This window comes from Nycticebus coucang, chromosome 19 (genome assembly GCF_027406575.1).
Source record: "Nycticebus coucang isolate mNycCou1 chromosome 19, mNycCou1.pri, whole genome shotgun sequence".
In the NCBI taxonomy this organism is placed as follows: Eukaryota; Metazoa; Chordata; class Mammalia; order Primates; family Lorisidae; genus Nycticebus; species Nycticebus coucang.
The window spans coordinates 51646151-51672102 of NC_069798.1; the positions used below are offsets into that span (position 1 = coordinate 51646151).

At 38.9% G+C, this 25952-nt stretch overlaps 1 protein-coding gene across 8 annotated transcripts in view; it reads right to left on the reverse strand.

The window, feature by feature from the left end:
- The window catches only part of TCF4 (transcription factor 4), a 375650-nt gene extending 349908 nt beyond the window's left edge, over window positions 1–25742 (reverse strand). For 5 of the 8 annotated variants that reach the window (XM_053571074.1, XM_053571072.1, XM_053571073.1 and 2 more), the window contains exons 1-3: window positions 23998–24148; window positions 23032–23123; window positions 21359–21431 (exon numbers count right to left, since the gene is read on the reverse strand). In XM_053571074.1, coding sequence (XP_053427049.1) covers window positions 21359–21431; window positions 23032–23103 — 145 coding nt within the window. In that variant the 5' untranslated portion in view covers window positions 23104–23123; window positions 23998–24148. Of the gene's footprint in view, window positions 1–21358; window positions 21432–23031; window positions 23124–23997; window positions 24158–24413; window positions 24494–25228 lie in introns of those variants that run through there. The other 3 variants (XM_053571071.1, XM_053571075.1, XM_053571076.1) reach the window with 3 other exon arrangements.
- Window positions 25743–25952: the final 210 nt, after the last annotated feature.

Here is a 25952-nt window from a genome sequence, read left to right on the forward strand (position 1 = left end):
TCAAGTCTGCTTCTAAGATACCTTTCTCCAATCTGGGGTCTGCAAACTACAGCTCTTCATGCAAAATTCAACTGCTACCTGATTTTTGTAAATAAAGTTTTATTGGAATACAGCAATGCTCATTGGCTCTTTTGCTGTCTACTACAGCAACCTTCATGCCACGACAGCAGAACATAATAGTTGCAATACAGAACCAAAAATATTTACTGTCTGGCCCCTTTCAGAGAAAGTTTGCTGACCCTTGCTCTAGTTATATTATTCCAGTTTCTGAGACATCTGTTCCATCTCTATTTCCTTAGTGAGAAAGAGTAATTGTCTTTCAAAAAACTCTTCCTTTATAGATATGCCTATACATGTAAAAGGAAACATAGTGAAATCCATAATAAAGAAATAGATAACAAAAAATGGGCTTTGAAAAAATTTTTAGATTTATAAATTCAAAACATCAAAATGCATATTTAAACCAAAATATTCAGTAAAGGGGGTGAGAGCCATGGAAGGTCTCAGGGAAGCTGTAGATATAAACATTAGCTCTCCCAGACATTGCAAAGCCCCTCTCCAATCTCCCTGGGAGGGGGCCCTCCTGCCTCCTATGTCCAGGTAGAAGGACATTCTACCTGGCTTGCCTAAAGGAACCAACTAACCTGAGCATGCTTTCCATAAGGTTACCTTCTTGATTTTTGCCATAATTTAGTATTAAATGAACTTTTATCCAGTTAATTTTTTTTTGGGGGGGGGAGGTTTTGGTTTGTTTGTTTTTTTTTTGGCCGGGGCTGGGTTTGAACCCGCCACCTCCGGCATATGGGACCGGCGCCCTACTCCTTGAGCCACAGGCGCCGCCCCAGTTAATATTTTTATATAAAGGATTAACTTTAAAAAAAAAAAAACCTTGGGACTTCTCCTATGAATAATATGTACAATATTTAGGCCTAGTTGTACTAGTTACATTTATTCTCAAATATATTCAATCATAGATAGATAGATAAACAGAAAACAGACAAATACAACTACTGAAATTCAAAAAGTATCTGTGCTTTCTCCTTCTCCAACTAATTAAAAAAACCCACCAGGGCGGCGCCAGTAGCTCAGTGAGTAGGGCGCCGGCCCCATATGCCGAGGGTGGCGGGTTCAAACCCAGCCCCGGCCAAACGGCAACAAAAAAATAGCCGGGCGTTGTGGCGGGCGCCTGTAGTCCCAGCTGCTCGGGAGGCTGAGGCAAGAGAATCGCGTAAGCCCAAGAGTTAGAGGTTGCTGTGAGCCGTGTGAGGCCACGGCACTCTACCCGAGGGCGGTACAGTGAAACTCTGTCTCTACAAAAAAAAAATAAATAAATAAATAAATAAATAAACCCACCAACAGGGCGGTGCCTGTGGTTCAAAGGAGTAGGGCGCCAGCCCCAGCCAAAAACCACACCCAAAAAAACCACCAACAATTCAATATTTCATTGTGTCACTTCACAGAGAACTCAGTCACTCATTGTTTAATTTTTCTTGTCTGTAAACTCAGGACCTCAAACAGACGCTCAGTGCAATAAATAGTGAATGAAAAGCCTACACCATAATACATCATAATAAAATGTTATAATGCCCTGCCCTCTTTAGAACCTGATGTACATTTTTTTTTTTTTTGAGACATTCTTTCATTTTGTCCCCCTGGGTGGAGTGCCTTGGCGTCATAGCTTACAGCAACCTCAAACTCTTGGGCTCATGTGATCAATCCTCTTGCCTCAGTCTCCCAAGTAGCTGGGATTACAGGTGCCCGCAACAACACCAGGCTATTTTTTCAAGACGGGGTCTCGCTCTTGCTCAGGCTGGTCTCCAACTCCTGATCTCAAGCAATCCACCCACTTTGACCTCCCAGAGTGCTAGGCTTATAGGTGTCAGCCACTGCACCCAGCCCTGATGTACATCTTACATCAGATAAAGCATGTGGAAGAACTTTGTGAACTGTAGTCTGTATCACAGTATGTGAACAGTATATGAGTTTGCTCAGAGAAGAAATAAGACAGAAGATATGGAAAGAGCTCTTCTCTTGGAGTTCAAATGCCTGTACTAAACTTAGGCTCGGGTCAGAGGATTTTCTGAATCTCAGTTCCTCTTCAGTGCTTTGGAGATAACCATACTTTTTAGAGTTTAACACATGAAAATAACATAAAAAAGCCCAACATACAATACTCAGTGACTGTCAGTTCTCTAACCCCTGATTTGGGCCAATACTTTATCTGGTAACAAAGGGTACATGCAAAGTGTGTGTGCAAACGCAAAAACTGCAATATAACCATAAAACACTTTTATGACCTTGAAAACCCATTAATTGAGGACAAAAAAGAAGGTGATGGTTTCCAATGACAAAACTCTAAACTTAAAATTAGCATGGTCATACAGAACTGTTATTCATATTATTTAGCAATTCCTTTTAAGATACATACATATGTTTATTACATTATTAATTTTAAAATGTTAACATTTATTGAATCAAAAAAAGTTTTGATTTAGAACATAAAGCAAGTCTCTCTGAGAAAACATCATCTCCGATGAGCTCTGAGTGGAGTTAGCCAGGCAAAGAGTGAGAAGAGAGGTGCTCTGTGCTACACACAGAGGCACGGATCAGAGAAGAGCGTGGTGAAGTCCAAGACCTAAAAGACGTCTGATGAAGCCAGACTGTACAAAGCAAGAGGAGAAAGGAACCAAACGAGGTTGTGGAAGTTTACCTCAAGGGCGTGGTGAAGGAGAATAGAAGTGATTCGAGGCTTTATGAGAAAATCACTGATACTGGAGACAACATGCTGTTTGAATTTAAAAAAAAAAAAAAATCACTCTGATTGCTTTGCAAAATAGATTCAACAGAAAAGGAGTGGAAGTGGGGAAAGCAAGAGGCTATAATTATAGACTGAGGGAAGAAATGATGGTGACTTGATCTCAACTGGTAAAAGCAGGGGTGAAGAGCAGAACTCCACAATTATTAGGGAGGAGAAGGTAATGGAAAGGAAGGAGCCAAAGCATCCAGAACCTGGTTTAATCAACGATGTGCAGGGTAGTGCCATTGCCTATATGCAGAAATCCAGGGCGGGCATACACAAAGGGGACGGACGGAATCAAATTTCACAGACAGCTGGCTCTAGAAACGGACACTGGGAGGCACAGATGGTACTAGGGCAACATATATGAGCCGTCATCCTGGAAACAGAGGAGACGACGTAGGAAGAAAATGTATGTGGGAATAAAAGCAGACCTGTACTGTTGGACATAGGCTGAGTGCATGGCACACAATTCTTACTGAATTCTTCCAACAACAGTGTTTCTATCTCCATCTTACAATGAGGAAACAAGGTCACCCTCCCAATCACGAGATGATAACAACTCAGCCTAATTCCAGACTGAGGCACTACTCTGAACTGCCTTTCAACAGAAGAGCAAAGAAGGTCCTATATGATCCCAGAGGATCAAATATTTATGGTTCAGACAGAAAAAGAACTGCCAGCAAAGGAGAGGCAGAAAGAATATCAGAGAGGAGACTGTGTTGGGAGAGAATCTAGATGCACAAAATTTCTAATTTTTTTAAAGAAAAAAACATTTTCTCAAAAGTTGTTGAGAGGGATGGAAGTCATTGGTAATCTTAGCAAGACTAGTTTCAATTGAATAAGTAGGGACAGAAGACAGAATGAAAAGGGTCAAAGAGTAAATCAGAATTCTGCTTCCCAAAGTATGATGAATTACATACTCCAAGGGCCTCTCTCACTACAAAACAACCACCATTCAGCACTAAAAATATTTCTGCAAGAGTATGAATGTAAGAAATAAGGAAATGTTAATGGTACCAAAAATAAAACAAAACTTACATTTTCAGCAGTAAAAGGTAGACACAAGAGGCAGGGATGCTCTGAGGGGAAATGTCAATATTAGCACTGTGATAGAAGGCTAGCCATTGGGCCACCAGCAAATGAAAGAGCTAACCAAACAAGACACTCCTAAAAGAGACCATGAAGCAAACCATTCCTCTCTGGGGGAAAGAATTCTCACCTCAGATTCCCAGATTTTCATTCCTTTAGTACCCACCAAGTATGAATTCTTAAGTATAACAAACAAGGAAAACAAAGAAACATAGTGAGGATCAGTAGAAATGAGACTCCTTATAGCCCATGAAACTAGACTCCTTCCATGGAATTCAGATACTAACTTTATTGTAAAATAGCTATATATCATATTTTAAGAAAATCAAAGGCAGAATCACAAAAATGAAGAAGAAAGTATAATAAATAGCAGGCACAGTTTCAAGAGAACCAAATAAAAGTTTTAGAAATGGAAAAGTAAGCAATGTAATTTTTAAAATCCACTGATGCATTAGACAACATAATAGATAATGTTGAAAAGAAAATTAGTGAATTAGAAGATGGCTCTAAAGAAATTACCCAGAATATAGCAGATATAAAGGAGCTAGAAAATATGAGAGAAAAGTTAAGAGAAACGGAGGACAGAAAGGTCAAGCTTACATTTAAAGTCTCCAAGAAGAGTATAAAATGAATGAGTAGAATATCTGAACAGATAAAATCTGATAATGCTTCTGAATTAAAGGAACAGAGAAAGCCACAGATGCATGAAAAACAAATGCATGTATATCAAATAAAATAATAAAAATTACACATAGACACATTATGGTAAAATTACTAAATACCAAAAAGAAATCAGAAGAAAACACAGATCTGACAGGAGGAAATGGTGATTAGAAGGACATCAGACCTGTATGAGCCACCATGGAATTCAAAAAATAGTAGAATAAAATCAGGAGAGTAATGAGAGGGAAATAATGTCTATCTGGATATTTAAAAACGTAACAACATGAAATGGTTGAAAAGAAAAGGTTAAACAATAGATAAACTAGACAAATATTGGCCAAAAAGTGAGAGAATTATACCAACATCATACAAAATTGACTCAAGGACCAAAGGAAAGGCAGAAAGAGAGTGACCACATGTAAACTGAATAAATTGTTTACTTAACTGCAAAGATATAGTAATTCTTAACACAAATACATGTAATAATATAATTTTAATATATAAAAAGCCAAAACAGAAAAACAGAGAGAAATTTATAAAGTCGTCATCACAGATAGTTATTTCAATCTGCTTTTTCAGAAACAAATGTGTCAAGAAGATTTTAAAAATTAGCAAAGATAAGAAGATTTTAAAAATTAGCAAAGATATAGATGATTTTAAGGTACAATTAACAAGCTTGAACTTCCGGATACACACAGATCCCTCAACTCAGTAAGAAGAGAACACAGGTTCTTCTGAAGCATAAATGGAACTTATGAAAACTGATTAATAAAAACTTGACAATAAAGCAAGTCTCGACAAAGATCAAAGAATTGTCACCAAACAGAAGAGTTCTCTGACAATAATTAAATTACAACAGAAGTCAATAATAACAAGATAAATGATACATTCATTAGTAAAATTCTAAAGGTGCCAATAAATATTGCAAGAGTCAAGAGGAATTATATTGGAAGTTTTAAAATACTACAAATATAAAATGATGAAAATGTTACAAATTAGACCCTGTGGAAAACAGAGACAGGCGTTCTTAGAGCGCATTCGATAGCCTTATGCTAGTCCATTGTATGAAGAAAGGATGACAACATAACACACTAAGTGATCAACTCAAGTTAGGAGAAAAAAATCAAAATAAACTTAAGTAAATAGAAAGCAGGAAATAATAAAGATAACAATTAATAAAGCAGAAAGCCAACACAATAAAAATAATCCACAAAGCCAAAAGTTGACTCTTGGAAAGACTAAAACAAGGGGGAAAACTTCTGGTTAGGTTAATCAAGGACAAAGAATGAAGACACAAATAAAAATTCGTATTCTCAATAGTATAATATTCAAAAATTACAGAAGCACCTTAAAATCTTCTCACACCAGGTCAGTCTGACCTAATGTCAAGGAACAGATTGTTTCAGCTTTATTATAGAATCTTCCATAGAAGACAGAGTGAGAATGTTCCCCTATTCATTCTACAAATCTATCCTTATATCCTGTATCCAGAACCAGGCAGGAAAGTAAGAGAAAAAATTATTATTTGCCCATCTTAGATGCAAAAATGCTAAAGAAAATACTTGCAAACTGAGTCTAGGATAGTACTTTTAAAAGAGTAGTAAAAATACATCCCTAATTTTATCTCAAAACTGCAAAGGTAGCTTACCATAGTGAAATATATAAATGCCACTCATAATAGTAACTGATTAAAGGAAATAAAGAAATCACCATTAAAATATATGTAGGAGGCTGGGCATAGTAGCTCATGCCTGTAATCCCAGCGCTCTGGGAATCTGAGGCAGGTGGATTGCTTGAGCTCACGAGTTTTGAGACCATCTTGAGCAAGAGCGAGACTCCAGGACTTGGCAGCTCCTGTGGCTCAAGGAGTAAGGGTGCCAGCCCCATATGCCAGAGGTGGCAGGTTCAAACCCAGCCACGGCCACAAAAGAGAAAAAAAACAAAAGAGCAAGACTCTGTCTTTGCAAAAAAACTAGCTAAGCTTTGTAGCAGGCACCTGTAGTCCAGCTACATAGAAGGCTGAGACAAGAGGATCACTTGAGCCCAAGACTTTGAGCTTGCTGCAAAATAGCACTGTGAATAGAGAAAGGACTGACTTTTCAAAAAATGATTCTAGAACAAATGGGTATCTAGACATTTATGGAAAAGTAAAATTGGAGCCCTATACCCCACTCCACACAAAATCAATCCCAACTGTACTGAAGAGTTAAATGTGAGAGGCAAAACCCCGAAATCCTTTCCAGAAGAAACATACAATAAAATATATAACCATGGGGTAAAGAAGTCTTTTCCAACTACGACATAAAACACAAAAAAGGGAGGAAAAGTAATAACATGACTACATTAAATTTAAGGACTTCCATTCATGAAAAGATACCATCAAAGATGATGAAAAGTCAAGTCATAAAGTAAGGGAAGGTATTTGCAGCATGTATGACTGAGAAAGAATTATTATCCAGAAATGTATCAGGAACAGGTACAAATGACCAAGAAAAACCCCAAAAGCCCATTGAAAGTAGGGCAGGAGGAGAATCCACACAAAGACAACAATGAATGATAGGAAATAAATACAGGCTCGGTGCCTATAGCTCAGTTGGTAGGGCACCAGCCACATACACCAAGGCTGGCAGGTTCAAACTCGGCCAGGGCCTGCTAAACAACAATGACAACTATAACAAAAAAAACCCGGGTATTGTGGCAGGCTCCTGTAATCCCAGCGTCTTGGGAGGCTGAGGCAAGAGAATCACTTAAGCCCAAAAGTTTAAGGTTGCTGTGAGTTGTGACACCACGTAACTCTACTGAGGGCGACATAGTGAGACTCCTCTCAAAAAAAGAAAAAAAGAAATACATACAAAAATGTTCAACTTCATCCAGAAAATGCAGAGTAAAAACCTGATGAGATACATTTTTTATTTTATATCCACTTTGTTGCTACTAATTAAAAATGGGCCACAGAGGGGAGCAAGGATATGCATCCATAATAACGTCTAGGCTGCAGGGGGAGTGTGCACAGAGGAGTAAACATCCCTGGAAAATAACTGACGCTAGCCGGTCGTGTTGGACTGTGACAACTCTACAAACCAACCATTCTGCTCATAGATACGTACCCTACAGAGAAAGTCTTCTCCATGTGCCTCAAGACAGACAGACGTACAAGCAACTATTCCCACTCCAAACAATGGGCGTCAACCCAAAAGATCGTCAACTGGAAGGTATATGAGTAAATGGCGCATATTCTCCAGCAGTGAAAATGAACTTGTGCCCCATGCAACAACATAGGGAATAAAGGGTGGCGCCTGTGGCTCAAAGGGGTAGGGTGCTGGCCCCATATGCCGGAGGTGGTGGGTTCAAATCCAGCCCTGGCCAAAAACTGCAAAAAAAAAAAAAAAAAAAAAAAAAAAGAACATAAGGAATAAAAACACTGAGTGAAAAAGCCAGGAGGACAAGACAATATGGTAACATTTTTGTAATCTTTCCAAACAAGCAAAACCAAGCAACGTATGATATTGCTCAAGGATGCTTATGCATGTCACAAAACTACTTAAACACACACACACACACACACACACACACACGCGCGCGCGCCAATGTTTACCTCTGGCAGGGAAGACACAGGGCTAGGGAAGAACATGGATAGTGAGGACTCTACAGAGACAGGCTGAGCCTGTGACATTACCCTCGCACTCATTCCGTCATGCTGAGCGGTGGGTTCCCGAGTTTCACTCCAGCATTAAGCTTCATAATTTATATATGCTACATTGCTTATTCTGTCAGGTGCCAAACATCATGCAATGAAATTTAAAGCCTACAGAAGCACCCTATGTAGAAAACACCAAAAGTCTCGCAAGGAACGAGGTTAAGAAAGAGACCGTGGCCAGAGGGAATGTGAATGATGGGAAGACTTTTTGCTCTGTTATTTTTATTTTTGTTTTGTTTTTAATGATGAAATACTTCAAGCATAAAGAAAACAAATACCATAACTCGTGGCTATCAACCCATTCCCAGCTTTGTTAGCCTTAACATTCTATCATACTTTTCTTTTCAAAAGAAGAAGTATTGCAGATACTGCTAAAGCTCTTTGCGTGTTATATTTCCCTTTAGTTTTAATGAAGTGACTAAGTGTGCCTGTATGCTGATAGGCATTCTCTAAGAGGCAGAGCAGCATGAGAGTGCTGCCCACTCGCAGCAGTGTCCTGCTCCTCACTCACCAGCAGTGGGCACATGCTTTCCGGAGTTTTTCACTTGGTACAGACAGTTCCATGCCACTCTCCTTTCAGCACCCTCATGATGCAGGGAACAGGGAGCTCGAAAGTCAGGGAACCACGTATTGCCACCTGGCACAGGTATCAGGACGCCACCCATGCCCCCAGCATTACTCCAAAGCTCCAACTAGCTGGCCTCACCAAAAATAGAAAGAAAATACTTTTTCTTCAACTTGAACAGTAAATACACAAAACAAATAGTGATAATTAGTCCCAACTAAAATGGACTAATGAGCATACTAGTTTGGGTAAATAGTGAGAAAATGAGAGTGGGGAAGGCAGGTGGAAAGAGAGAGAGATGGTCACAGAAAAAGACGGACGTTCACTGGGATTTGTAAAAAGGGGAAGCTTCATTTCATTCCTAATCAAGAGTTAACAGATCATTTCCCCCCATGGGCTGCCTCAGACAAAATACAATCAAATAATAATGTTGTGATCCCAGATAGAATATCACGTAAATCAAACCACCCTCCTGAAGTTCACCAACAAAGACACTCAGTCGTATCTTGTGGCCATGCTGTCTGATACCTGACCACAGGCAGGGAGAGAGGGAGTTCAATTCAATAAGTTGAACTACTAAACCACCATAGTGTTGACTGCTCATGGGAGCATAAGCTATAAAAAGCCTAAATAGTGCCTAATTACCGAATCCCACTAAAGAAGATCCACTTCCACCTTTGCAGCCTTGCAAAACAACATTGCAAAATCAATCTAATGCTTTTCTCAGAAAATAAAAAGCACTTCTATCGCGTGTGGTTGCTAAAAAGGCAGTGCATATTACACCATAGCTGAATGAAGTCTCACAGTGACTGTTAGAAGGTATAAAAGATGGAAGATTTTCAATTGCATAAACTATGGGAAGTTTTACCCCTGAAAAATCAAGTGCCTACTATGAATGCTTCCCAAAGACCTAAAGGTACAGATTTCAAATAAGGTCTATGGAATTCTCTAACTTCACTGTCCACACTGTTGTACCAGCAACCCCATCTCTCACTGCCCTCCCACACTGTTACCCTTTGGGTTTATATTCCAAACTACTGCAGAGGGTTCAGTCTGATCAGCAGTACACTGCAAAGGCTCCCATGGATCTACCTGGTAGGAGCTGACCCTGACCCTACCTCCAGCTGAAATCATGCCCTATTTCCCCCCACCTATCTCCACTCAAGGCATGCTGCTCTGTCTGCATGGAACCTACTGCCAGAGCCAAGTTCACCCACATAACTCCCCCTCATCCATCATCAGTTTAGTGTGATCACCTCAAAGAAGCCTTTCCTGACTACTTGCCTCGGTCACAGTCCCTACTGCAAACTCTTCTCCTGCCGCACACCTCTCAGGTGTAGGACCTGGCATTCCTCTGGCGGATTCACGTCTGACTCCCACAATGCCGGGAACACACCTGTCTTGTCCATCACTTTGGTCCCAGCACCAGCATCTTTCCTGACACACAGTAGATGCTCAACAAATACCTGCTTAATTTTAAAAGTAAAAGGGTAACTTCACTCTGTGTAAATTTAAAAACAGATATTTTAAAAAATTTAAATGTGGTAATAATAAAGCTAAGCATGTGTTATCTAGAGCCCTGGAAAAAATGAGTACCATCTATACATCCAACTTTCTGATTCCTACTCAAAAGGGACAAATGGAACGTAACTGCCATTGCCTCCCCTACAGGCTCTGGGACTAGATTTGCAAGCACACTCGTAACAATACACTTCAAGGTCTAATTTTCATCATCATGCTAATTCAGCACCCTTCATTTAGACTCGTGTAGAGGTACACACACACACAGATTCTAGAACTTCTGCTTCCTTCGGAAACGTGAGGTCTGTACTTAGTCATATTTGAAAAGTGTCTTTTGAAGAAGTCCACTTGTGTATTTCAATATCACTAATTTTAAAAGTACCTGCTTTGAATCATTATGGAATTTTTATGCAACAGCAATATCCAAAGTCAAAATTGCTTCTTCCTTATAACACCATAGTATCTAACGCTCTAACTTGTATCTTAGCTCTCAAAAAAATTTTACTAAATGAATGAGTGAATGAAAGTTAATTATCCTAATAATGCCATCATTACTCCAATGAAATACATTCCAATTGAAAAAAATAACAGGGGCAGCAGCGCCCATAGCTCGGTAGGGCACCGGCCACATATACCAACGCTGGCAGGTTGGAACCCAGCCTGGGCCAGCTAAAAAAAACAAGGACAACTGCAACAAATAGATAGCCGGGCATTGTGGTGGGCGCCTGTAGTCCCAGCTACTTGGGAGGCTGAGGCAAGAGAATCACTTAAGCCCCAGAGTTTGAGGTTGCTGTGAGCTGTGACACCACAGCACTCTACTTAGAGCGACATAGTGAGACTCTGTCTCAAAAAAAAAAAAAAAAAAGACAATAATTCATTCCCTTTCACTTTTCTGAAGTTTACAAGCCTTAAACAGTTAATATTATCTCTTATCCAATTCTACCAAAATTACTAAGGATCAAAATGTATAATTCTCTCACAAGTGGGACACTAAACATACACCCCATACAAAAGAAAAATAATTTCACATGGGCCAAAGAGATAAACTGAAGAATAAAAAGAAGTTAATAAAATCAGGGGAAAATTAGGTGTGAGAAAAAAATGAATCTTCTAGTTAAAAGTAACTAGATAAAGAATGACAGCGCTCAATGGCTTGGGACATTTGTCAGTGGACAGTGATGTTCAAGAGGACGTATAACAATGCAATATTCAAAAAAGTATTAAAATTTATATTGTCCAGTCTTTTCTCCAACTTACAGTCTGGGCTAGGAATGGAATTGTATGCTCAATCCGTAAATATTATTACCATCTGATGGACAAAATTTTTCTTCTTTGAGTTTAAACTTGAAAGATTACAAAACATTTCCAATATAAATCTCTTATTTTTTGAAAAGCAAACAAAAAGGTTGGGGAATTTATGGGTTCTCAAGTGAAAATTTTAAAAATCTAGAGTATGTTGTCACAAAAATCTGTGTTTAAACTCTGTAGCAAACATTCATTAATACATTCTTCCCAAGCGAGTTATCAAATCATCACTTGAGTCTTTGGCTTTACTATGGAAACTGAAGCACACATCCCATTAAAATACTTGGAGGTCGGGCAGCGCCTGTGGCTCAGTGAGTAGGGCGCCGGCCCCATATACCGAGGGTGGCAGGTTCAAGCCCAGCCCCGGCCAAACTGCAACAAAAAAGTAGCCGGGCGTTGTGGCGGGCGCCTATAGTCCCAGCTGCTTGGGAGGCTGAGGCAAGAGAATCGCGTAAGCCCAAGAGCTGGAGGTTGCTGTGAGCTGTGTGACGTCACGGCACTCTACCCGAGGGCGGTACAGTGAGACTCTGTCTCTACAAAAAAAAAAAAAAATACTTGGAGGTCACCCACAGAATTTCCCCCAATTCATCAATTCTTGGGGAAAGAAATGGAATATATATGCACATATATACACATATAAATATTTTCCTATTTATGATATAATTATGATAGATTTCATATCTGGCCACTCCACAATGTTTTTACAAATATTATATTAGTCTTGACTAAGATGACAATATCTCTGAGGAAGTTTTTAAAATGCCATTTCCAAATTTACTATTTAGAATAAACAATGCAATAACAACTATCACATTTCCCTGCTAGATTCAGAAACAAACCAAAAACAAAATGTGGCCTTGGTAATGTCGATGGCAGTGATAAGAATAATAAAAATTGTAGTGATAATTTCTGTAATCTTAAAATGTATAAATGTTTTTCCTTTTAAGAAAAATGAAAACTCATCCTGAATTGTATTGGTGAGTTTCAAATTATTTTTTCAATTTAAGATGGCAGACTTTAAGGTTCTATCATGCTGTCAACCTGAAACTACCACATAGTGGCAAACATTACCAAAAAAAAAAATCCAGATTCCCAGCATTTGTTTAAAAAATAATTTCCTTCTCCAAATTGGCTACCATTTTGGCTCAAGAAAGTTTCCACCGCTAGATGACACAAGAGGAAGAGTTTGGAACTGGGAACATAAAAACCAAGATTTCCATCCCAACATTTCTATTAAAAATATATACTTTTGGATGGAACTAGATTATAATCTATAACAATCCCCTCCCACGAAATCCAAAATCAGGAAAGAGAAAAAAGTATCCAAGACAGGGATTTCCGCCTGGAAATCATCATAAGTGCCTAGATCAGAGCTGACCCCACTGCAGAGACAAGGCACTTCACTTTTGGGGTGTTCTTTTTAATCCGCCCTTAGTAATTTCTTTCCTTTGTACGTGGCTCACAGCGACCTTCACATACTCAGTCTCAATATCCACATGTCAACATCCCCCACCTTCAAGAATCACAGCCAATTAGTCCATGAACACGTCATTATTAATTTTCCCTAACAAGAAATGTTCTTATTTTCCAAACTCGCACAACATTGTGTTTTCTAAACACTGGATGTGAATTACATTTATACTCTTCTACTTTTTCTTGTTAGAATCTATGCCCTGTAAGGGCAGGACCTTTCTCACACAGAGCTCTCCAAGTCCCGTCATTGCTAACACCAGGGTGTGAACAGAGCACGCACTAAAAAATATATTAGATGACCCATGAATCAAAATTATACTAGGTAGATTAACAGCTACTACCTACTATAGCTAGCTAGCTACACACAAAAAATATCCATCTTCATTCTCAACATACTAAAATCCAAGGGGTTAAACTGAAGCTATACTATAAAGTTTCTAAATAGCAATATAAATAAATATAGCTTTCTAACCATTCATTATCAATTTTTACTCAACTTAAGTGAATATAAAAGCAACTGCTCACAAGGTATGTCACTCTGCATGTGTGTCATGCCTTACTCTTTAGCATTTTACGTAATATGAAAACGGAATGGTCCGAGCTGTAAATTCAATAACCTCGATAGATACTAGGTCTTTTCATAATTTAACAGTCCTCTCAATACTTAGTACTTAAGTCTTGACATGGGAAATGTGAGATTAAAAACCTTCCATTTGGGTGCCTTGCAATTCAGCTAAGTACCTCAAAAGGAATGTTTAAATTAATGGAAGATTAAAGCAAGGAAGAACATTCTAAGAGGTATTCTGGAACAGGCTTTGTCACCACCTTCTCTGTTTTATTGAGAAAATAGACTTTTCCCAAGGGGCTGAAAGTTTAGACGCCAAACATCAGTCCAGTTTAACTATTTGAAGTTAAAAATGTCAGAGGAAAAAAAAAAAGTTTGTAATGGAAATGCTGACATGCCAAGAAGCACAGAGGCACAGGCAGGTGCTGCTGTAACCCAGGGTCATAATTCAATCAAGCTGTATTTTGACGTCATCTGTTACAGAAAAAAGTCAAATGGTTTATGAACAGCACCAGAACCCTGAGATTAAATTACAGCCCTGATATTTAATCATGGGTCTTACTTTGTTATTTTTAATAACACAATACATTTTAACAGTTATTCGTCAACTGCCTTGGCCAAATTAGAGCATGTGATGACAAGTGAGCTGGATTACGATGTCCACCTCTCACAGTCTCAGTTTTTATTATTTTTTTCAGAAATGGGAGATTATGCAAGTTTTCCTCTTCTTGAGAAATATACAGGTGGTACTAACGGATTAAGTCCAAACCTTAATTAAAAGCAGCATGGGGTCTTTGACCAGAGGGTCAGGACATGTGTATTTGTGTCTTATTATAGCTAATAACCAACTGTATGATTTGGGCAAAAGACATTTCACCCTCCAAAACCTTGGCTCCTTACCTAAAAAATAATAGAGCATCTCCACCATCTCGTGTAAATCTACATTTCTACAAATCGTTTACTTGAAAAACAATATCGTGCCATTTCTATGAGTTTCTCCAAGGATGGGAATGCAAAATTTTCATAACAACAACTTGCTGAATTTTGCAATTCAACCAAAATTTCATGAGACTTTACAACCTACATGAGAATTTATAAGCTCAAGTTTTTAGAGGCAATCAGCAACTGAAACAGGTTCTTTAAAAAGTAATGTACAAATACTGCTGCACGTGTGAAGGGTTGTTTGCAAAACAAATCAATACAGGCACATCCAACAATGGATTGCAGTTAATAAACTACATATAGTAATTACCACCAATGGCAGTCTAGAAAGTCATTCATTAAATGTTAATTGTCACACAAAAGTACAAAAGCATCCATTTGAACAATCGTGTGGCTGTACCTTTAAATAAAATACTTTCCTGTTGCCCTGAAATTCATCCACATAAACTGATTTTAAACACACCTGGGTATTTGATATGCTGATTAACTGGGCCTTTATTTATTTCTGAAATGAAAGCAAACAAGACAACCTTTTCAATAATTGTGCTATTCCTGTGAGTCTAATATAAATAAAAAAGTACATACTTACATGTGACTTACAACAAAGTGTTAACAGATCTTTTTCAAAGATTAAATTGCTGCTTCTCCCTTATATCTCTCTCATAAGCATTGAGAGTGGAAAGGTTCAAAAGCATCCACCAAAACCCGCATGCATACCTAACTGCCAGTGTAAATAGGCTTACAGATCTAGACAATACACAGCTCAAATGGAAGCCAATTAACCTGGTGGTCGGTTTTGAAAATTTTACCCAGAGTAATAAGAAACCAGTAACAAAAATAACCTTTAAAAAAAAAAAAAAAACCCCACCTATAATGTACTTTACTTTCTCTAATACTTAGCGCTATCTAGTTACCTTGGAAGAACACCTGGTCATAAAAAGCAGCTCATAAAATATAAAAAACAAAAAAAGGGATTTTTCCATTCCTACCTAGCTTCATTTTTGGCACTACGTCTGTATGAGATCTGAGTTATTCAACATACATATAGATTCAAAAGGTTTGGCCAAGAACATTTTGGTTCAAGACTTGTAAACTGAAGAACATTTCAAAACACACCATGTTCCTTATTAGGCAACTTAAGATCTGTTATCTTGGCTTATGGGAACAGATCTAAATAGCATCATAATACTAAACGTTGAAAATCACAGGCCTGGGGCCACCAGGACTCAACTCTGTGCCTTGGACGAGGTTGCAAACTTTCAATATAAAATGTAGTTTACCATTAGGAGTAAATGTTTGATCTTTAAAGCTTACAAAATTACTTTGTTTATCATAACAGATGAAAGCAAAAAGGAATAATTTTAAGCTCAAAACAAAACTGTTTATATGACAGTCTTTACTGCTCCATGATTCTAAGCATTTAAGACAGATTCAAGCAATTAACAGCATAAACTTTCATTACATAGTTCTATTATATATGTTTATGTGACTTAGCTGTTCATCTGTTATTTAAGTGATTTCCTCATTACAATAGTAGGGTAAGGATAATTTGCTGATGCTGTCAAAAATGTTAAGCATTTCAGTCTCAACAGTTCTTGGATTCCCACGCTTGTTTAATGCATTTTATTTACTTAAGTCAGTGTCAAATAGAGTAGGGCTTCTGCCTTCTGAATTTAGAAAATGTAACATTTTAAGCACATGTCTAGTAATAGACATATCAAAACTTCAAAACTGCTTATTTTAGTGATGAAGATAGAATTTAGGCTTATTGTTCTTGAATATTAAGTTTCAAAGATCTAACAATGAATTGCAAAACTTTTTTATAGCTAAAGAGAAGAGACTGATTCTTTTTATTTTTATTTTTTTTAAGATATTAACAGATCAGGCTTGGCTACCTCACCTTCTGGTCTAAATAGCTACATTAAAACAATTGGTAATGAAACATTTTCACTGGCATGCAGATTATCAATTTCTAATAGAATGAAAGCACAACTTTTAAGACAGCTACTACATCTTCTTTGTAAAAACAATCATAGCAGAAAAGATACTGAGTCACATTGAAATCCATCATAAGAGGACAGATACGGACACTAAGGCAGGAAAAATAGTAGGTATGGTTTATATCATTACATTAAAAATATTTTTAAAAATGCTATCTACCCTAAAGATCATGAATAGGATTTCATGTCAAAGCTCAATATTATATTGTGTGCTTACATAATCTTAAAAAAATTACCTATGTCTGGGGGGGGGGAGTGTTTGTATAAAGGACTCAGGACCCTGAGCTAGGCAAACCTGAGTTTAAAACCTAATTTCATTACTGACAGCCTTGAGAGCAAGTTGCTTGACACCTCTCAGTTTCCTCATCTATAAACTGACCACAGTAATCCATACATCTCATTGGGTTCTCGTGAGGATCAAAAAATGCAATAAATATAAGGTATACAGTACACTCCCTAGTACATTAAGCAACACTATGCCATGCTCACCCACACTCCAGCATTTCACCCAACATCTTACAAAACAGTCCCAGAGAAGACAAGGCAAAAAGAGAATGATCAATAATCCAAAATTCAGCTCCAAATCTAAAAAAGCCCTCAGAGGCCACAGGCACAAGTAGCAGCCTTTACAGGCACAAATACCAGCATACAAGTCCTGACACCCTATTATGCAATACGGATGACAGAAAGACACGGGGGAGACCAGTGTTGTTTCCAGCAAAGGATTTGCAGGGCCATAGAGAATTAGCAAATCAAAACTTATTTTTTAGAATAACAAATAAAGGCACAGTTTGGAAGCTCTTAACTTGAGCTTCAGTTTCCTTTAGCTGTGCAATGAAGGCACCACTGGGCAGTACATCTTCAAGGGGTTTCTACCCCCAAATTCTAGGATTCTAACAAAATGGTTTGAATGCCACTGTACTTGTTTTAACCTATTAATTTATTCAGTCCTTTAACAAAAAGCCACAGAACCATTATGAATTACACTACAATTGTAAGAGGCTGTTTGAAAAGGCAGGCAGACACACATGCACATACGTTTACACACACACACACACACACACACACACACACACACGATGGTAAGTAGATCCCCTGAACAAATACCTTTAAGACAATAACTTTTTCGCGCCATCATCATGAGCTCACATCGATTCAGGACCATTTGAATTCTGTGTCATACAAAACTACCCACTGGACTGATTTTTTTCCCCTCCATGACTTTACTAAATTGGTGTGTAGTTTTAGTGCCATTTGAATACAAGTTAGGTAACTTACATGAATGTCAAGAAATGTTTTCCCTCTTCCAAAAATGACCCATGACAGAAATGAGTGTGTTTTACTGCTGCTCTTAATAGTTCAAACATCCATTCATTTGGAAATCTTTAACAATTGCTGAACACCTCAGTAAAACTAAACAGTTACAGGGGAAAAAAGCTCAACTTTTCAACTAAGGAGGACTATGTAGTGACCGTCACAGATTAGCTGCAAATACAAATAACAGATGTGACCAAGGCTGATCAAACAAGGTCTTTAAAAATATATATTTAGTAGCTCAACTTTAAAACTATTTTTTCAAAAGATACCAAAGCTAGTATGGTTATCCTTTGCTCACAAAAGGATTCAAAGATAACCAAATAATTGTACTTTTCCTATGTCAGAAATTAAGTCCTTACTCATCAGTAAATTATAGACTCTTTAGATACCTTTTTTGTCTTTTGTTAACTTTGTCATCCTATTTTTCATGAGAATAATTTCTGTATCATCCAGGCACGTGGATGCTTTTAGTTTGTTTTAAGATCAATGATATAACGGATATTAAATCCCTTTGGTTCAGTTACCAGACAGGTTATAACTATTTCTTAAAAATAATTCCAGAGCCCACCAATTTTCCCATCTAAGGTCATGGAAGCTCTGAACCATCATGGCTGAATTGTTTTAGTGCTTTCTGCTGAACACCTGCAAACATCAAACAAAAACTGCTGGTCCTTTCCAGGGTTGACAAAAGCCTTTCAAGTGAAAAATGCTCCCTGGGAATGTCAGGCTTAGCTCAGGTTACATTCCATTCTCCCTAGCAGCCTCCCCATTTCTTAAGGTGGTAGGGAAAACCATGTTTGTGAAATGAAAGATTAAAGGGAATATGGCCACACTTTATTTTCGTTCTCACATTGCAAATCACGATGGAGCATCCTGTATTACTGGAATCAAAAACCATTGGCAATTTTAAGCATGAAATATTACCATGCTTCACTTTGAAAAAATACACCTAATTTTTCCTATAGTTGATTACAGTTTCGATCTTTTCTTCCTAGCTCCAACTTTCCAAATGACCCATAAAAATGACACTGGAATCTACTCAGGACAATGGATATTAACTTTAAGTAAATTTAATAAATTATTACTCTCTCCAAAGTTTCCTAGTTCATCCTGCCAATTGATGGGCAAAGTGCAGTTTTCATGATTCATTTTTGTCATGCTTTAAAAGAGATCAATCTTTTATTAAGTGGAAATATATCCCATTTTCTTCACTAATAGCCCTGTGTTCAAATATGTCTCACTAGAAAGAGGAAAACTAACACTCTAATCTCTACCCTACATATTATAGTGTCCATCATGCTGCATAAAATGAACACCCTGCATTTGCAGTCATGCAATCGTGCACTCAGAATAAAGGGCCCACTACACTTTTTGCCCTTGCAAATTAACAGTTGGTCCTGAAAACTACACCTCTGGTACAATGTAACTTGAAAGTTCAACATCTTAAAAATAATCACTGCATATTCATTACAAATACTATAACATAGCTTAGTAAGTGTGAAATCTCTCTAGGTTGATATATGTAGGAATATATACATAATTGTCTTAAGGACTGTGTAAGTTATGATATATAATCACCTACCAAAATGCATTAAATACGTATTAAATTTATCTAGCCTGTACCCTCTAGAAACACTTAAAACATCACAGCAAGGACTTTATTCAAATGTGAACACAGAAAATGGATCAGACACATAGTTGTAATAAAATTTCATACTTCTTAATCACCTTACTTTATTAATCCATAGCCACACTATTATACTTAAGTTATTCCAAATGCATCCATTTTACAACAGGGCCAACTAATATTTAGCCCTGACTTTGAAAGTAGTCTACTTCTGTGCTTGTATGACATAATCTACTTTTAGATTTAAACTGAATACACATTTCTTAAGTAAAGTTATTTAAAAAAATCACTCTGAGGTAAAGTTACTGTTTTGATAGTTTACTATGGAAAATTAATATACCTACATTACTTTCAAGCATGCATAGTAATGTTTTCTATCATAAGAGTTATACAGAGAAGAACATAAAGAAATTTAGAATATAAAATACAAATACAAAAAAAAGAATTCTAAGTCCCTAAGTGGAAAATATAACAGGGTCTAGGACAGTAAAACTCAAACATATTGTCAATAGTACTTTTGCTCAAAGTGTACCAAAAAGTAAAGTAAAATAAAACCATAAGAGGCATCTCACATCTTGTAAGTCAAGTTAATAGAGATAAAAATTCCCTAAACTTATGGGGGGGGGGGAATAAAAAGAAAAGTGCCTTATTTGGAAATGAGCAAATTTTAAAAGCCACTAATCTTATAAAAACACACCAATCACTCAAATTACACAGGTAGACAGATTTCTTTCACTGCTATAGCACCAAAAAAATATTAAAAGATGTGAAATTATAGTCAGAGTTGACAGAGAATTCCACTGGCATCTCACACCAAAAAGATGTCAACATCAACCAGTCTGACTTTAGAACAGTACTCTGCCTAATGTACTGTTACATACCCCTGCCAGAACTCCTAAAATGCTGCAGCTGTTTAACAAGCATAACTGGATTTAAGCCTTGGACATAAAGGAAAGCAGACAACAATGTCTAACTCTTTCTTACTTGAAATTCACTGGACGAAAAAAATATTTAAATGGATATAATATTTTCAGTCTCCACTTTTAAGAAGAGACATCCACAAAGTCCTATACTAAAACTCCCCCTGAGATGCCAGATAATCATTGTACACACAGATTCTTTTGTGAATAGCGCTGAGGTCTTTTTTAAGCATCACCCAAAGACCTTTCATTTATAAAATGTAAAACTCTTTCCAAATTTGCAACTTTAAATACAGCAAAGTAAATGATTACATATAAGAAACAGCTAAAGCATCAAAAAGGATATCTTAAATATAAATGAATTCATATTTAGTCCCACAGATTAGCAAGAGGCTATTTACAGCTATGGTTTACAACGTAGCAGTCATCTGCAAAATTAAGTGCTCATTTCTTTAAAAGGGTTAATTGTACACAGTACCTAATAATTGATATTTTTTACAAGGGAGTTTCTCTTTTTATGAAATGTTAGGTTTTTCCCTCTATTTTCACATAGGAAACATTAATTTATTCCCCATGTTAACACTGGCCTTATCTTCATGTGTTTGATTACAACTGTATTAGAAAATTGCTTTTAAATTAAGTGATGGAATTTTGAGACAGTATCCTTAACAACAACAAAAAAAAGAGCTAATTTTAATTGCATAAGATAATATTTTGTGTAAGTTATACCACTGCTGGATGATAAAAAGCCATATGATCACAGGCTAAAATTCAATGACTTTTTCAGAACAATTTGACAGAGCCAAAATATATACAATGATTAAATAAACAGCTAAGGACATTTAACTTCACACCAAGAAAAGAATTTACATACTTGAGCCAGTAAAATGTCCACTCGCCAAAGAAGTTGGTCCATTTTTCCCACTGCTCACAGGAGGTGAAAACATCTAAAAGAAACAAAGAAATAGTACAGTTGAAAAGATTTGTGCCTTCAGAGTTCATCAAATATCTTTTATACTCTTACCAAGTAACTTAGAGTTTAAAGCTATGCATTTATTTAGTAAAACACACCACCACCCAACTATCCAACTTAAAATTAGAACAGGCACAACATTACAACCTCCCACCCCCATTACCACTGTTTTGTTGTTTTTTTTGCCCCCCTGAGGTTCATTAGATTGCCAAGCAGTACTGCAATTTGAACAAATACAGTCCCCATATTGTTATCAAGATTCAGGTTGGAGGGCAGCAACCTCTCTAGAAAACCTAGCTTCACAAAGGAGAAGAAAAAAGTTGTTTGTTTTATATCGAAAACCTTGGCCATAAACGTGGCAATGTCCATTTCCATCCCGTATAGGATTTGCCTGTCATATGTGAACCCAAATAAAAATAAAAGTGCCACCTGCACTAAATTCTCATTTCATCTCTAACATGAGAGCAATTTGAAGCAAGACTCTCTCTCTCTCTCTCTCTCTCACTCTCACTCTCTCTTTCACTCCCTCTCTCTCCAGCATTTATTTCGACCCTAATTGGTTTCCCTCTTCTTCGACGTATCTAGTGGATAATGCACACCTTCCCTGAGTCAGAGCCTGCAAAAAGCAAAGGAACGGATGGAGAAAGTGCAGCAAGCAGAAAGGGGGCTGCAAAGCTGCCTAGGGCTACGTTTCCTGGCAAAACTTCCGAAAGCCATTTCTCCAAAAGGTTTACAAGAGCAGCAGCAGCAGCAGCAGCAGCAGCAGCAGCATGAAAAAACCCCACTCAGAAGGCGGTTCGGATTTTATTTGTGTGTTTTGTGGACTCTTTTTATTTTGCTTTACAAATGCATCTTACACCAAACTCATCTGGCATTAAAAATGAATTCATTTCTCTGACACGGCTGGGACTTGGTTTGGGAAAGGGGCGCAAAGGGATGGAGAAGGACCAAGGACAGGCGTAAAACGCCACAAGTGTGTAAGTTCCGCTTTGTGCTGATCTCAGGACTATGAAATTTACCAAAACAGTCAAAGGGTTCTAAAACACGTATGCTCAGCATATATCTACTAGTTTTCGGAATCCCAGGAAAAGATGTTGCTGGGAGGGCTACAGGTCCTATCGATCCAAAGCATCATCAGTTTAAAACTTTAAAGAGACAACTGGGTCTCCTATTTTCTCTCTTCAGAAAATTATAAAACGAAGAATAGTGCAGAAAGTCTTCGTGCTCCCAGTGTTCAGATAGGGCCAAGTTTTAGGGGTGATTTGTAGTTTTAAAGGTGTCTGTTTTTCCTTTTCACTGGGGTTAGATTCCATTATCTTAGGGAATCGGTGGGTAGAGAATTCAAGGCAAGTAATTAAACTCAGAAAAAAAAATAAAAAGCCTGGGTCTTCCATCGCACCCAAAAATTATAGTTAAAAAACTTGTCAAAAAGACAATCGTATTTACCAAGGATTCAGCCAATTAAAAATTATTCCTGTCCTTTAGATTACTATTGGTTTCTAGCTGAAGTGTCCGGTTTTTTGTTTTGTTTTGTTTTTTTCACAGCTGTTGTTAGTTTCACCGCTCTTTCTTACCGCACTGAAATCCAGTAAATCACTCAGCTCTTTGTCCGTCCCTAAGGCAGCCATTCGCTGTTGGTGATGCATTTTAGCAAAATCACACAAACCTAGAAACATGGAAATAACCGCAATCAGAAAATCCAGTCCCAATCCTTGGAGAAAACACAATCGGATTTTTGGAGACTGGGGGGTTGGGGGTGGGGATATGGGGGCGGGTGGGATTAAGGTGGAAAGGAGGAAGGGATGGGAGAGTTGTTGTTGGGTTGGGTTTGGTTTGGATTTTTTTTTTAAGATGGAATAGGCAGCAATAGCAAAAAAAAAAAAAGCGATATTGTATTTCCAAAGAGACGATCAAACTGGTAACATCCACTATAAAACCAAATCCGGGCAAGAAAAAAAAAAAGCCGCTCTTCAGCGCATCATTTTATGCAACAGGAGGTAGAGCGAGAAATGAATGGATCACAGAGAAAAGAGAAACTACTCAGAACGATCCGGTCTCAACTTTCCCCCCACCCTCCACCCCACCCCCCCACACACTCACTCTCAGACACTCGCACACACACCACTCCCCTCTGCTTTTCAAAGTCGCTATAAAGAAATTAAAGATGAGCGTCTCTGGAGCGAAAGCACGTCCAAGGGGGGAGGGGTGACAGGGTCGGCGGCGGGGGAACCGAGCGGAGGGTCGGGTCCTGCGATTGTCCAGCACCCTAATTTGTGAAAGAAAGGGTTATCAAAATTAAAGTCAGGCCCCTGGCAAAGTCCTGGGTCCCTCGGAGCGGGCATCGCCGGGGAGGGGGCGGGGGCCGGAGCTGGCGGGAGGGAAGCGGCGCGGGAGGGGCAGGGGTGTCTCCGCCGCGAGCCGGGAGCCGGGAGCCGGGAGCCCGCGGCGCGGGGGGCGCGGAGCCGCGTGCGGGGCGGCCGAGCCCGAGCCCGCGCCGCGCGGCGCAGCAGCCCGCCGAGCCCGCCGGCGCCGGTACCTACCGCCCGCGCGCGAGAAGGGGCTCTCGGTGCACCGCCGGCGCCCAGGCGGCGTTCATGACTAACCGCGGCCGCCGCCACCGCCACCTCCTCCGCCTGCGCCCGCTCCCGCTCCTTCCCCGCCGCCGCCGCCGCCGCCGCCGCCGCCACTACAGATCCGCAGACGCACAGCCAAGATCCCTGACTCTTAACACCAACTCTCTTCTCCGGGGAGGGGAGGGGACGGAGGGAAGGGGGGAGGGGGAACACGCCGAGGCGCACGGAATTGCAAGTTCAGCAAAGAAATGGGTGGGGGGGCTCGGCGGGGAGACGCGGCTCGCCCCGGGTCGGGCGGGCTGGGATGCATCCCCCCCCCGAAATACAAATCTCAACACCTCCCCCGCCTCGCCAAAAAGTACAAACGAAAATTCACCGAGCACCTCATTTTTCCTCAGATCGTCAGTTACAATCTGAAGCCTGAACACTTCAGTTTTTGCCCGTTTCATCCCTCGGAGGCACTTTGAAATTTATTCGAGTTTACATCCCCTCACTTCTTTCTTTCTCTTACTCACGTTCCCTCTCACTCACACATCCACACACGGCAAAGCAAGTTTATACTAGGCTGCAAATACACGTGATGCAAAAAGACTTTGCCAAGAGGAACAATATTTTTCTTTTCCACATCAAGCCACATTTTGCTGAGGAGATTTTCGTTTTGGTAGTTTTGCGTTGGGGGCGAAACCTTAATTACATACTTTCTTTTCCCTCCCTTTTAGGTCACAGAATAGTATAGCTGCAAACTTCGCAAAAAAAAAAAAAAGACAATTTTGGGGGGTGTATGTTGTTTTGTTTTTGCACTTGAGTTCCTAGGCACGCTAAGTCCCGGTTCACCAGCACTGTAAGTTTTCAATTCAACATTTACAATTATAGGCCCTGCATGCTCTTAGAACACACTTTTTCACACCACTTTTTAGGATAAAAATTAACCTTCGTAATTCTATCGTTTCGTAATAACACGCGTGCTTTTTCCAATATATGCAACATAACGTTATTTTAACGTGTTAAAAAATACATTCTACAAACCCTGGTATTGCTAGATGTGCGAGTACATACACAAAATGCATGCACACACTTTTTCCCATTGGCAATTATTGAATAGGTTGTCCCTTTTGTTTTTATAAAACACTGGGATCGACATTTTAAAAATTAAATTCAATTACAAACAGTTTACTCTGACAGCAAATTGTAACGTTACCTTAAATGGCCACAAATATTCTCACAATATTCCAAGGAAAGAGACTTTAAAAAGAGAGTCAAAAATCTTCTGCAAGTACTTAGTATCTCACATGTGTATCCCCCAAAAAAGTATTTTAACTGGTACTCAGTTCTGCTCCAGGGATATCCACAGATTACAAGATTATGCACCTGGCTCTGGTTTTTGCATTTTCCACCATAAAGCTGCAACAAAGTTCCCTCCCCCCAAAAAGGAATCATTAAAAAAAAAAAAATCCAACAACTTTTTCTTATTGTTTATGAAAAAAAATCAACACAAGAGTTATAATTTTTCCTCAAACAAATCTTGGTGATGTTTTTTTTCTTCTCCGCTTATAAAGTCTTAAACTTGTTCCAAGTTTAGAGATGTCTCATCATCCTCATCCTCATCCTCATCACCATTGACTCCTCGGTGGAGTCACATTGATAATAATAGGTTTCCCTGAAAGATACATTGTAATCCATTCACATCCGGGAACTGCGGGTTTATAAAGAGACGGCGCTGCGGCCGCCGCAGCTCCTCCAGACAATGACTGGGGAGGGGCGGGGCAGGAGCGGGCGACCATAGAGTGGTAAACAGAGCGCCTAGAGAGACGCCCAAGATGGCGGCGCGCGTCGACCACGCCTCCTCCGGGAGCGGAGGCGGGAGACGGGTGGCCCGGCGCGGGTGGGCGTCGCGCGTGGGGTGGCACTGTAAGGGTTCTCGA